Source organism: Martes martes, assembly GCF_963455335.1.
Source record: "Martes martes genome assembly, chromosome: 6".
Lineage (NCBI taxonomy): Eukaryota > Metazoa > Chordata > Mammalia > Carnivora > Mustelidae > Martes > Martes martes.
The window spans coordinates 92667122-92681954 of record NC_137893.1 but is presented as its reverse complement, the minus strand read 5'-3'; the positions used below and the strand labels follow the sequence as shown (position 1 = coordinate 92681954).

Below are 14833 nucleotides of genomic sequence, written 5' to 3'. Positions count from 1 at the left end.
CCATCCTTCAGAGTCTGGCCACGGACCCTGGGCATTCCCAAACTCACCCCGCTTTCCCTCCGTCCTCGGCTCTAGCTATGCTTATCCCTTGCATACTGTGGCTCACTTGGGAGACAACCTGGGGACGGATCTGGCTCTGTTCCTTACTAGCTCCGTGTCCTGGGTGAAATCCACTGGGCCCTCGTTTTCTCATCTATGAATTAGGATAAAAATATCTACATCACGGGATCATTGTGAGAGGCAGACGAAGCGAGTTAACCCATTGACTGCACTGAGAACTCGGCCTGGTATACAGCCCATACTCAGTACATAGTGGTTTTTACATTGATGTTTTTCAGTCTATGTTTGGCACCTTCCCGATGAGATTGAGAGCTTGTTGGGGGCAAGGACCATGACTCGTTTCAGTTTGTGATGGCAGAGCACAATTGGGGGGCTGCAGAAAACACTCTGTATTTGTCAACGCCTAAGTGTACAACATATTTGATACTAGATGAGACATAAAATACAATCTCAAGTAATAGCCTCCACTATTGGATTGTATCAGAAACTATTGAGTAGGGAGCACCTGGGGGGCTCAGTCTCTTAAGCATTTTGAGTTTGGTTCAGGTCATGATCTCAGGGTCCTGAGATTGAGCCCCACGTGGGATCCTGTGCAGAGTGTGGAGCCTGCTTAAGATACTCCTTTGTTCTCCCTCTGCTCCTCCTCACTCGAGCTCTCTCTCAAAACAAACAAGCAAACAAAATATTATTAAGAAGATCACCTCATAGCCCACGCTTCCATTAATCCATTCATTCATCCACCATTGACTGATTGCTTCCTAAATAAATACCCTCAAGCTTCTGTTTCTATATGCTTTCTTTAGTAGAGAGAGCTATAGGAAGGTGATGGAAGGTACTAGAATGCAGGGGAATGTAGACTGCTGCATTAGATTGCTGAGGATACAGATCTGCAGACCTCAGACCTCCCTATGCACCAGAAACAGCTTGGCTGGATACAGAATTTTGGCTCCCATCCCCCAGACGTTTTAGTTCAATGGGTCTAGGGTGATTTTAAAACAAGAACCAAGCAAATGGAAAAAGAAAAACAAGAAACTCCCCAGGTGATGGTTCTGGAATGCAGCCAGGGCTAAGAACCACTGGAGGAGATGAGGCACAAATACCCCAGAGAACTTTTTCCCCTAGGCAATGCTAAAGGGAGGGATTGAGCACCAGGCTGAAGTGGGGAGCAGAGCCCTGGGCTGGAGGCAGGAGGAGGCACCTGCTCAGAGACTGAGCAAGTGTGGATTTACATTGTCACCTCTCCTTCCTCCTCCCCAGGAGGAGCCAGGAGACTATCCAGGCTAAGGTTCCCAGGCAAGAGGGGCTAAGGATATCAGAGGGCATGAAAAGGCAGAGCTATGTAGAGCTTAGGAAATAAGTCATTTCCAGAATGAGTCCCATTATCGCCCTACTTAGATGGAGCTGGAAGTCACAACTTGATGATGACATTGGGGCACCAGACCTCCAGATGTGGCCGTTGTGTGAACACGCTTCTAACCTTGCAAAGGCATGTGAGCTCATTTGCTCCTCTTCACCACTCAGCACCCCCACCCCCACCCCTGCTTCCTTGCCAATAAAGTCTGGGCAGGTCAGGGCTGATGAAGGGTTTCCAGGAGAGCAGTTGATTTGGAGCACTGGTGGTACCCTTAGGTACCACCCTTAGGTACTGGGAGAACAGTTCCCTGGTCTGTTTCAGGTCATTTTCACAATGGCGGTTCCTGAGGCGTAATCACTCCACAAGAGAATGTCTTCAAGGAAGCTGAACCCCCACCCTACAAATGCGGTGCTGCTGGGAATCCTGAGGACTTATTCCTGGCACATGACGTCAGGACATTTGATTTGCCTCTCCCTGTCTTCTAACTTCGCAGACAGGAAAATAGGGCCAGAGAAGATGGGAAGTTGCTCATCACCCCGGGGTTTGTACTGAGCATGAGATCATAGTTCCCAGCTTTTTCTAAGACACAGCTGGCTCATTCATGTTGGTGAGTTTTAGTAGAGACTATCTAGGATTTACAATTTAAAAAGAGAAGGAAATTGAGAACAACGTCAGATCATTTTCTTTCTTCTCTGCCTGTTTGTCTCTGCGTTTCTCGTTTCTCGGAGGTTGTCTGCCATTTAATCCAGGAATGTAGCATGAATAGGAACTTCGAGAGGATTTACAATTAAAGGGACCCTACTGAAGATATATGCCTTGAATCTGGAGTTCTACTCCCTGCTTTTAATTGGGTGAATTGGGATCTTTTTTTTTTCACCGTTAGCCAAGTTAAACTGTCCATTGGCTCCTCATGGATGAGAACAGCTGTGAGCTGAGGGTTAATGAAAGATTGTTGATATAGGTAAGGAAAGTTTGTCTTCAGATATCTCCCAAAACCTAGGAACCCCAAGAACTGAGCTGATCTTCAGCTGGTATCACTGTTCTGATTGGCCAGGCCAGTGGTATGACCAAGCAAACTGATTGTCAAGATATTTTTAATATTACCTTTCCATCAACATGGTGACATTCTTCTACACACAGAGAACTCACCCCTCACCCTTACTGTGGAAGCAATCCCTATTCTCCTTCTCCTACATCCAGAGAACATTCCCTTCCCCATAGTGGGATCTCTATTGACTTGTGCTACATCTCTATTGACTTGTGAGTTTGTTGTCACTAAATAGGTCAACAGAGAGACGAGTGTTAATTTCATCAAAACCTGTCCCTAAGGAAGCTGTGCGGACATGGGGACAGTGGGCAGTATTAGTCAGGGGCCTATACAGAAGGATTAGACGTGGCCATCTGGGGACATTATAATTCCTGCTAATTCTGACCCCAAGGCCACCACTGGGAAATGGTGGAGAGGATATAGAGTTAGCTCTAGTTCATCTAATACCTGGGTCCCTCCCTGACTGTCAGAGGTCAAGGGAGGCTCATTAACCCTTCAGTTACTGTATCTCATCCCCTCAATGAACTGCCTCTATCTGGAAGCAGCTAGTTGAGCGCACTAAGGTGGGGCCTGAAAAGGTTAAATTGCCTCCTAAGTACCCAATTCATCCCAGGAGCAGTTGTTATCACCAGGCTGGGTCTGCTCAATACCCACAAAAGCCTGTTTCCTTCTAACAAAGAACCCTACAGCAGATGCATCTGGTTGAGATTCATCTATTCTCGTAACCTAAATTGCAAAGCATTTTCCCAAAAGCCATTGAGTTGCAGAATTTTAAAAATGTATTTTGACTGCCAGATCTGCAGACTGGGTCAGTTTTCCAGGGCCTTATGCTTCCCTCTTTTCCACTGGGGAAGAGGAAAAGGAGGCAGCCAGCAGCCGGTGATTGAAACGCAATTCTCCCTGGCATGTAAGTCTCGGCTCCCATCTGTGCGTTATCCTGGCCACTGTCCCCGGCACTCGCTGCAATGCCTGGGCCAAGGCTTGCCCTTCCTGATGGCTGCCCTCTGGACTCTACCAATGACCAGCGTGAAACCACTGCAGCTTTGCACCCCTGTGGCCCTGGACGGTCTTCAATCATTTGAGCCTCAGGAAAGTCTGTGAGAAAATAAGAGGAGGTAGAACTATCCCCGTTTCATAGATGAGGAATATTGGGCTCAGTGAAGATAAGTGACTTACCCAAGGATATGCAGTTCATGGTGATCTTAGATCTTAATCTGTATCTTCTGTCTCTTGATCTCCTGCTATTTTCACAAAAGAACATGGCTATTAAAAAAGTCAACGAGGAAAGGAATCTGGACGAAGTAGATTGTCTGGGTCCCTAGACCCGCGAGGGTAGGAATGATGCAACCTGATACTCGACATTTTTTTTTTTAAGATTTTATTTATTTACTTGACAGAGAGAGACACAGCAAAGAGAGGGAACACAAGCAGGGGGAGTGGGAGAGGGAGAAGCAGGCTTCCTGCTGAGCAGGGAGCCCGACACGGGGCTCGATCCCAGGACCCTGGGATCATGACCTGAGCTAAAGGCAGATGCTTAACGACTGAGCCACCCAGGCGCCCCCGATACTCAACTTTATAAATGCAGTAATGATCAATCTTGTCACCAAAAAACGTCATCTTAATCACCAGCATTATACAGAAGTAGCTATCAAAAATCAGTGCATAAGATGGGACATGTGATATGAATATTCTATGTTGTGTACTATATTACTATAAAAGACTATAAAATACAACTTATATTTTTCTGATGAAGTCCAGGATTTTTCATACTAATGAGTCATAGTGTATTAATATGCATCATGAGGTCAGTTTTAGTGGGTTGCTATCAGAATTTGAAGGAAAAATAGGGTAAGATAAGATAGGATCGAATTGAAAATATCAGAGTGTGAGGCATGTAGCAAAGGTAAGTATTGTACTCTGAGTCCTTTTGTCCAGTTTCTGTGTGTACTGGATCACGACGTTTGAAGTATTTCTTGCTCAGTAGTCTTTTTTTCCTGCTCTGCCCCCTCCCGTCTTTCTCCTTTCTCTTTTGTTCCCTCTCTCCTTCTCTATGTACATAGGAAAAGTACCCAAACATCTGCTACCTTTGTCCTCGGTACACGGCCGTCCCCAACCCCCATCCTTCCAGACCCGACCATTTCCTCAGCCCCGGGTCTGGAGCAGAGACGGTTTTCTCCAGTTGATACCGTCATGTTCCTTCCATTCTCCTCTTTTCGTCATGTGACCTTCGAAACGGGGTTTGCTTGTTCTCCCTCTGCTTGATAAACAAATTCTTCTATCTCTAAACTCTCATATTTACATTTCAGGCAAAGCAACTCAATCCTAAAGAAATGAAATCCCCAAGGAGAACCACACTGTGCTTCATGATTATTGTGATTTATTTTTCCCAAGCTACGCTGAACTTGAATTTAGAGTCTATTGTTCATCCCTCGGTGAGTACACCCATGTCTGCTCTATTTTTCCTTGTCAAATTTTTCTGATTTCCTAGGAATGTCGCAGATGGAAATTGCTTTAAAAAAAAATTTTTTTTAGGGCCTTTGAGGAAATGTTGCAACTGTGGGGGGAGGGGTGAACATAAATGGATGTCAGTGTGTCTACTGGGCTACCACTTAGCACACTCTGACATCAGTGGTGCTCAAGGGAATGTCCCCCAGCTTCCTCCTCAACTAAATGGCCGCCTTTAAGCCTAAAGTCCATTCTGAAACTGACGACAATGACGCTAAGACAGATTTGAAGGCTGCGCAGGACGCACGTGTTCAAAGGATTCATTTAAACTTGAGCATCAGACTAGAACACATTTCAGAAGGGGTGTGTGTGTGTGTGTGTGTGTGTCACAATCACAAACCGATAGAGATGATGGGGCCATGGGTGTCATTTAACTTTTTGCTGACATTATCCAGGTGGTTTTGTTTGGGCTTTGGGAAGTCCATGGGAGATTAGCTTAATGAAAGAGGGTGATAAATACCCCTTTACTCCTTATAGGAATTATTACTTATTCCTTTCTGAGGCCACCTCAGGTCCCAGAGACAGGTCATGTGATGAAATTTTGAGAAACTGATGGAATTCTGTGTCTCTGCTTCTTCACCTGTAGAGTGATGATAATAGTACTGATTTCCTGATTGCTAGGAGAATTAGATCTGTTAATATTTGTGAGACGCCTTAGAACAGGGCCTGGCACATAAGTTTTTTGCTTTTTTTATTTATTTGTCCCACTGTAATGTCATCTTTTGCCATTGATTTTTAGAAAAGATATCTAAGTGCTATTTTACTCAGTCTGTCACTATTATTAGAGCTTCACTGGTACTTTTTGGCATTATAGAATGTTGCTTTTTGCTTTGCTTTGTACTTTTTAATTTTAATTCTTTGTCATCTATTCCAATGACCAATCCTGGTTGTGGTTTTGTTTTGTTTTGTTTTTTTTTGGTAAGGTATTTATCTCTCTCTCTCTCTCTGTGTCTCTCTCTCTATTTATTTCGAGAGAGTATAAGCAGAGGAGGAATAGAGGGAGAAGGAGAGAGAGCCTCAAGCAGACTCTGCCCTCAGTCCCTACTCAGAGCTCGATCTCATGACCCTGACCGACATCATGACCTGAGCCAAAACCAAGAGTCCGACGCTCAATGGACTAAGCCACTTAGACACCCCCAATCCTGTTTTTGTATTTATGTTTGCCTGATCTTTGTTCTTTGTTTAGCCTTTAACGTAGCACTTTGTGTTAATGGTTCTCTTATAAACAACATATGCTTGAAGTTTTTTTTCTTCTAAACCCAACCTGAGTAAATCTAACTTTGATTAGGGGAGCACGAATTTATTCACATCGCATGCCATATATAAGATGCTTGATCTTACTTTCAAGATTTTCTTTTTTAACTTTCTATACATCCTTCCTCTTTCCTGCTTTCATGTCTTTCATTTGACCTCGGTTTTCTTCGTCTTTTTCATTATTGCTCTCATGACTTGGGAGCTAGATACGGTGTGTCTCTCCTCCCAGACTCCTGTGTGGGCTTCCCCTTGTGTGACTGTATGCGGCAGCTGGCTCAGATAAATAGGAGAGAAACCCTTACACGTCCTGTGAACCCACAGAGTCAGTGTAGAGCTCTAGTTACTCAGGTCTGTGGGGGGAAAGCCCAAGCATGAGGTGATCTCAGCAGTGGGGTCAGCTGTACCTCTGTTCCAGACTTTCCTAGTATTCATGGCCGCAGCTGTGCCCTACCGCTATGCCAGGTTGGTCCTCACTGCGATGGCCCTATCTGCTCTGGGGGCAGAGGCTGGTCAGGGGATAAGCCAGTGACCCCCAAAACTGCTGGTGGAGTTCAGACTCCATCTTCCGGGAAACTCCCACTGCCACTCCAAAGGGTCCCACTTTTCCTCTCTAGATCTGCCTTTGAGATATAATATCTTTGTACAACCCAAAGGCCAAAGACCCCCTCATTGGAGAGATGAACTCCAACCTCCCTCATCAGCTTATCCTCCCCTAAGCTGCCACTCAGTTCCCAAGGCTGACCTTCTACCATTTTAAATGCAACATGTAGTTATGAGCTTTAAAAACATGTTTGTGGTAAATGTGCACACAATTTACCATCCTAACTGCCTTTAAGTGTATAGTTCAATAGTCTTAAATAGATCCACATTCCCATGCAACCCATTTGCAGAACTTTTTCACCCTGCAAAACTGAAAATCAGGGGCGTCTGGGTGGCTCAATCGGTTGAGCATCTGCCTTCAGCTCAGGTCATGATCTCAGGGTCCTGAGATTGAGCCCCGCATTGGGCTCTCTGCTCAGCGGGGAACCTGCTTCTCCCTCTCCTCCTTGCTTGTGCTCTTTCTTGCTGTCTCTGTCGCTATCTCTCTCTCTCAAATAAATAAAGAAAATCTTTTTTAAAAATCCTGAAAATCACTACCTATTAAACAACAACTTCCCATTTCCCCTCCCCCCAGCTCCTAGCAACTGCTATTGTACTTCCTCTCTATGACTTCGAGTACTTTAAATCCCTCGTGTGAGTGGAATCTACAGTATTTGCCCTTACGTGACTAACTGATTTCACTTAGCAGAATGTCCTAAAAATTTACCTCTGTGGTAATAGGCGTGAGAATTTCCTTCCTTTCTTAAGTCTGAATAATGACCCATTGTACGTATATCCCACATTCTGTTTACCCATTATCCATTCATGGACACTTGGGTTGCTTTCTAGGCTATTCTGAATGATGAGGGGGTTCTGGGTTTGTGCTCGCAAATAGGGGGTGACGGGCTTTGAAAGTGCGATAATGGGGGCGCCTGAGTGGCTCAGTGGGTTAAGCCTCTGCCTTCGGCTCAGGTCATGATCTCAGGGTCCTGGGATCGAGCCCCACATCAGGCTCCCTGCTCAGCGGGGGGCCTGCTTCCCCCTCCCCCTCTGCCTGCCTCTCTGCCTTCTTGTGATCTCTCTCTCTCTCTCTGTCAAATAAGTAAATAAAATCTTTGAAAGAAAAAAAAAGTGCGATAATGTAGTTTCTCCAACTCCAGTGTGTGCGTTAACCCATCCGCGCACCGTATTAAGATGCAGAATTCAACTCAGGAAGTCTGGGGTGGGGCCTGGATGTGGCCTTTCCGACAGGTTGCCCTTGATTCTGCTCCCATTATGGCCCTTTGAGCAGCTGTGGGCCCTCCACCTCGGTATCACAGCTGAGTCTGAAGCCCGGCTCTGTCAGCTTTGGAAATTTCTTCATCCAGTTTCTTCATCTCCCTGAACCTGCCTCCTCTGCACACTGTGAGAGTAAATAGTATCTCTTCACTGGCTTGTCATGAGGATTAGACGTTCTCATACACAAATGTATGCCTGGGTACAGTGACTGGAGCAGAGCAAGAACTTCAAACTTGGGGGTCACTTCTACTATGCTAGTACAAACCAACCCGTGTTAGTACGTCTCCATGAGGAGACATCCTGCCGAGAGCTTGGCTGAGACAATTATCTAACCCGAGGCAAAGATGGTAGACGGGGGATTCCAAGAAAAAGAGGAGTGAGTGACAGGGACTTGGTGAGGAGGACTGAGATCTGGCCACCTCCGGAGACCTTGTTTGCCATCCTGTTCCCTGGGATAATGTTTTCTACCCATAAAGTGCCACCTCTCATTCCCGACAGATTGTCCACGCCCGTTTCAGGCCCCTCTCTCTCCCCATACACAATTATTTGAAAGTCATCATGTCCAGAAGGTGGGGCATTTCCTGGAATTGGTGACCTTGTGTCTTCCGGCTGAGACTTGGCCATAAGGAAATCCCCTTTGCACAGAGGTGGCCATTGTCCTCAGCTACTCATCCGGGTACCTCTACGTGGACAAGCAGAGGGAGGCCCCCTGGACGTTCTGTTTTCTTGTCTGAAGTAAATACTTCATCTGGCAAGATCTATGCTCCCTGGAGAGTTCTCCTCAGCACCCAATGTTTAAGAAAAAAGACAAGTGCCAGAGTCACAGACGTCCCTGAACTGGGGTCACATGAGGATTTAGGAGGGCAAGGATGGCCCCTGGTGAGCCTCAAGCAGGCTGGGCACACGCCACTGCCAGAAACTGTCCAAGCATTTGGTGTGCCTCAGAACAGAACCTGCCAAAATGTAAGACACTGAGCCTTAGAGAAAGTGGATGACTTTTCCAGCTATGAAGGAGAGGAGGTGCTGGGATTCCGGAGCGGGTGGGACTGTAACATTTACCTTTGTTGAAATCCAGGCCCCATGACTGGCAGCCCCTCTCTTTGTACCTTCTCAAATCTGGAAGGGCCAAGGGTATGCACCATCATCACCATCACTAAGGGACTCCTCAGACACTTGATCATTTTTAGTTTTTTCCTCCATTTTCCCCAAAGACTGCAGGGCTTAAAATAAGCAAGTAGGTTATTCTCACAAGAAGTTGTGCCTCCTCACGGGACAAAAGAGGCCATAGGTGATGAAGCTGCAGGAGCCCACTTTGCAGAGATGTCCCTTGATGCTTCCAGTTAATCACCGTCAGAATGTGGAGAAAAGCAAAAAAGTAACATTTCTCGAAAGATGGCCTCATGTTCAAAAGGCAGCTTTTGTCCCCATACCCCAGCCCTGCTAAACTGGATTGGGGAGCGGAAGGAAGGGATCCTCATGGTTGCAGATTGAAATGCTGTGTACCAGGGAAAGGACTGCACCTTGATTTTTTTTTTAAACTCAATTATTTAGCCCCCCAGAGATTGGAGAAGATGAAATCAAGACATTGGCGAGCTTCCCAAAGGTGACCGCCAGTGGTCACCTTCTCCTGGGCTGAGTCCCTCAAACCACAGCCCATGAAGAGTGCACTGAGAGGTCATCCTGGTGGCTCCCTCCTCCTTGTCCCCAGGCCCCAGGAAGGATGGACACAGGAATGCAGCGGAAGATCCTTTCCTTCTGTCTGGGCGCAGAGCCAAAGCAGGCTCCAGGGGAAGCTGGACAGGAACCAGCCCTATGCATTGATTTTGCTCCCTCTTGGTTCCTATGCATTTAAATATTGCTAAAATAAACCCATTGCAAACGAGATAGCAACTGGTCTTTGTAAATTCCAATCATCATGCATCATTCCTCTCTTTGTTGCTTCAAGCCCATTTGTGAACTGTCCGGTATATGGCCCCTCTACAGATCCTCATGGATGTTAATACTGTCATTGAAAAGCAGGAGGGGATAGGAGGAGGCAACAGAGAAAGAGAAAGGGTGCTGGATAAGGGACACCGGGGTTCTGAGACAGACCCACAGTTTCCTGGGGTGTCTCCTGATAAGATCATTCATTGCCTGTATGGACAAATGTAGACTCTGGAGCCAGACCAGGTGAGTTTGAGTCCTGGTTCTGCCCTTAAAGTCTGTGTGAGCTTAGGCAACTCATTTGACCTCTGTCACTGTGCTTTCTCATTTGTGTATGTGGATAATAATAGTATCAGTGTCTTAGATTGTCATGAGGATTAAATAGCTTAGCACACCCCAACTTAACAGTGCCTGGCACAGGGGTGTTGGATACATCTCAAAAATTATTATTTTGGGGGCCCTTGGGTGGCTCAGTCAGTTAAGCGTCTACCTTCAGCTCAGGTCATGATACCCTGGTATCAAGCCCCAAGTCAGGCTTCCTGCTCAGCAGGGAGTCTGTTTCTCCCTCTCCCTCTGCTGCTCCCACTGTTTGTGCTCTCTCTCTCTCTCTCAAATAAACAAGTAAAATCTTTTTAAAAAAGAATTATTATTTTCATTGTCATTATGATGAGAGACAACTAGGAACTAATGGTAGACATCACAGATGGTAGAACGAGCTCTGCCCCTGGGGGGTGTTCATAGGTATGTGGAGTTCGAGGTAAAGGACACACCCCAAAGGGTGGGGGCTATCTGGCTCTTCTATTGAGCCTTGAAGGGAGTTTGTATTAGAAAGCACATCCTACACCCTGAACGCGCCCGATCTCGTCTGATCTCGGAAGCTAAGCAGGGTCGGGCCTGGTTAGTACTTGGATGGGAGAAAGCACATCCTAGCAGGGATGAGCTAGGAAGCCTAGGTCGCATCAAGGTGCGGTTACCTGCTGCAGAATTGGCAGGGATCCCAGTAGCAAAGCCAGTCAAAGTCAGTTCTTAAACAAAGAATCTGCATGATGCCAGGAGAGAGCTTCATAGAGACGAAGTAAATGGCAGTGTGCATGAAGGGCACCATGTGAATGGTGCCCCTAGAAGAGTGTGATGCGTAGTTCCAGAATAACACTTAGGAGGTCACCAGAATATTCTCAGTGCTTTACATTTGTTAATCATTTGATCCTTATGACAACCTCGTGAGGTAGACTATTCCTATCCCTATATTGTAGATGAGTGCTGAGGCACAGAGAGGTTAAATAACTTGCCCACTGTCACACAGCCATTTTATGGCACAGCTAGGTTGTGAAATCAAAGTCTGCAGAGTCCTTGCTCTTAACTATTATATTATATGATACAATTCAACTTTATTAGGGGCTAACTAGGTGTCACATGGCAGTTCACTTAATTCTCATAAGTGCTCTATGAGTGCACTAATTTTATTATTCTGTTTTACTGAAAAGAAAACTGAGGCTCAGAAAGAAGTTCCTCAAGGTCTCAGATATGGTGATTGGGGGTTTGTCTCTTGTGTCTGGAGAGCGGTCTCTAAAATGAATGCCAGCTCACATTACAGAACACCTGCCATTCACAGGACACAAGCTTCTCACTGGGATCCTCAGCCCTCAGCTCAGCTCTGACATTTCAGGCCATGTGAGCCGAAGGCCATGGAGAAAAGACATCTCTGACACTAACTGACGGTTTCCTAAAACGTTCTTTCAGATTCTCCATGAACATGAACCAGCAGGGAAGGAATCACTAAGGCACAGACGAGCAGGTATGTAACCTCTTTGCTTGGTAGTTTCTTCTAGTAAGTCCGATCAAATGACATTTACTGTAACTTTCCCAACCCTGTCGTCCACATAATTCAGTCTGCAAGTGCATCATGGTTCAATTTCTAGAAGTAATTAGAAGAAAACTCCATTCCCTACTCTACCTAATGACATTCAGTGGATCTTAGCAACACATTATAAGACCCTCACTTCCTCCCTCACTGGTCTCCTGAAATCCTGAAGAGTCTGTTTCCAATGGCTCTCTCCTTAGCTCCCAGCTTCCTCACGGTAACCTTTCAAAAGCTCCGATCAGATTCCACTATTTTCCTGCACAAAATCTTTCATGAGCTCCCAACTGCCTTGGAGAGAAAATCCAATCACCTGTGAGCCTTGCCAGACATCACGTGTCCTTCCCACTTGTTCTCCTTCTGTTTCCTTTCACATGGTCACTGCTCCACCAGCCACCCTACTTTGTTGTCTGGGGGACTCCAACCTGAGTCTCCATTCACACGGTGTCCTGCCATGTAAGACTTTCCATTGATGCCCCAGACAGGGAGGGGCTGTTTCTCTGGGTTCCCACCGCCCTTGTTACATTCCCAGAGCACAAGATCTGTCCCAGGGCATTGTAATTCTTTTACTTCCTGTGTGTCATTCCCAGGAGACAGGCATTCTCTTGAGCCCTCTTCATCTCTGTAACCTGGCATTGAGCCCAGTTTCTCAGTAACTGAGTTAACAAATGAAGAGAGTGGGTGTCCTTGTCACAGCTGCCCCTTTGTGAGTTGAGGACACGTTCCTATCGCTAAAAGTCCACTGTCTTAATGTCTGTACCAACTCTGGAGAAGGTAGAACTTCTTAACTTTTAGGGTTATGACTGATTCAAGTCCAGGTGTGCTGTGGCTTGGTCTGTTCAGTCTTGTGGTCCACAAGAGTCAAGAAGCTGCCAAAGAGAGTGGGCTTACCCTGAGGCCAGGACAAAGGTGTTCCTTAGAGCCTTCCAGAACAGCAGCCAGCTCCAACTTTGCTCCATTGCTTGAAATGACAATTTAATCATATTTTATTGAGGTCTCAAAATGTTCACCGGAAGGTCACACCTTCATTTTTTCTTCTTTTGCCTTTCTTTCTTTCTGCTTTACCTCTGTGTTATAGCCACACACCTTTGCTTTCCCACTCCCCTCCTTCCCCAAAGCAATCTGAAGCACACAGACCACACTTTCCGTGCTTTAAACAAGCAACAGGACGTGGACTCCAGTCCCTGAGTCCCCCTTGCAGCCTGTGACAGCAACAGAGCTAGAGATGTCCCCGTTCTGTATTCTGAAAGACTTTTCTTTTTAAGATCAGACTGTTTGTGGATGAGTTCTAGCCCCAGGCTTCTGCCAGGCTCTTGAGGGCCTCAGGCTGCCAGCTTCCTCAGGGACAGTTGGTGACTGTATAGTTGTAAAAGGAACGTCTTCCTGTCCTTCCAGGCCCAGCTATTTATGACTGTGGTGACATCGTGAGAGGTTAGCCTTTGGGGGAGGAAACCACTTCTACGTCTAAGGATTTTGACATACCAAAATTTTCCAGATGTGCTTTCATTAAAAACAATCATCATGATGATAAATTACCATAAAAACCTGTTTTCCATTTATTTGACATGATCCTCGGTGCTCTTTGGCCTCCGGAGTCATTATGGAAGTGTTAATGGCTCAAGGCATTGTCTGCGGAAGATGAGTTGGCTGTGGTACTTTTACAAAATCGCCAAAGAAATGGCCATGGAAAGACCCAGGCGTTAGACCACACAGAGCTGGGATGGGAGTTGAAAGAGAGAGCACTGCTGTCCCGGAAAACCATGAAAGAAACCAACAGAAGGATTGCAGTTAGCAGATGCCTTACGGAGGTGTCTGTGTTCTGCTTGCTGTATTAGTTCAGTGAGGCGAGAGGATCGAGCTCTGATTTTCCAGGTGATATCCCCTTTCACATATAAACTCATCCTCCCCTTCTGGGGACTTAAGGCCAGAAAGGGACAAACAAAGATTCCAAGAGAAAGAAGATCCTCAAAAGGAATGTCCTTAGGGTTTGGGGTCAAATCATCCTGAAAAGTAGGATCAACACTCCCATTTATGCTCAGAGCCCTTTAGACTGCTTCCTAAGTTACTCTGGTTAGCTATATAAATTCAGGGTCCCTTGATACACACACATGGGTACATACGTGTATTACATATATATCATATACATATTACACACAGAAACACAGACATACATATGCATACAAATATATATGAGTGATTATTTTACAGGGTTGTGATATTAGATAATATTATGTACATATTATTTAAATATTATTAGAGTTATCTAGGGGTTTGCTTGATTTGGGGATTTTTTAAAAATATAAACACAGGGGCTCCTGGGTGGCTCAGATGGTTGGGTTCCTGCTTTCTGCTCAGGTCATGGTCCCGGGATCCTGGGATCGAGTCCTGCGTCAGGCTCTCTGCTCAATGGGGAGCCTGCTTCTCCCTCTGCCCCTCTCTCTATCTCTCATGAATAAATAAATAAAATCTTTTTAAAAATAATCAGATAAAAGAAAAATTTTTTAAAAACTAGAAACAGATTTATTTGTAAAAATAATTTTGAATCTGAAGGAGCCTGAAATATCCCAGGTACAGAGGAAGTCCCATATAACCACTGAAGGCAGGAGGAGGAATGCCAGGAGATACAAGTTAGTGTTTTTGGAAAAGTATCTCAGAACTCGGTTGGGGAAGAGAAGTCTGCACAAAAACCCAGAGGCCAGAGACCAGAAGAAGGGTGGACCTGCCAGTTAGAGCAGAGAGGCCTCAGGGGAGCAGAGGGAAATAAGAATGGGACACAGCATCCCGTTATGTCCCCACGACACTAGGAGGTATATTCTAGATCAGCTGAAAGGGTGGCACAGAGGAGGGACTGATGGAAACCATCTGAAGTGAAAAGTAGCCAGATGGTTGTGGCTGAATGAATTACATGAAGAAGTCAGCGCTCGGGAGCCCAGCAAGGAGGCTCAGCAGCATGGACCATCCTTGGCCCCTCGAG

The 14833-nt window shown here is 45.9% G+C and overlaps 1 protein-coding gene across 4 annotated transcripts in view; it reads left to right on the top strand.

Moving 5' to 3' along the window:
- The window catches only part of ADGRF5 (adhesion G protein-coupled receptor F5), a 97237-nt gene that overhangs the window by 38653 nt on the left and 43751 nt on the right, over positions 1-14833 (top strand). For all 4 annotated transcript variants that reach the window (XM_080806028.1, XM_080806026.1, XM_080806025.1 and 1 more), the window contains exons 2-3: positions 4769-4894; positions 11742-11796. In XM_080806028.1, coding sequence (XP_080662154.1) covers positions 4793-4894; positions 11742-11796 — 157 coding nt within the window. In that variant the 5' untranslated portion in view covers positions 4769-4792. The remainder of the gene's footprint in view (positions 1-4768; positions 4895-11741; positions 11797-14833) is intronic.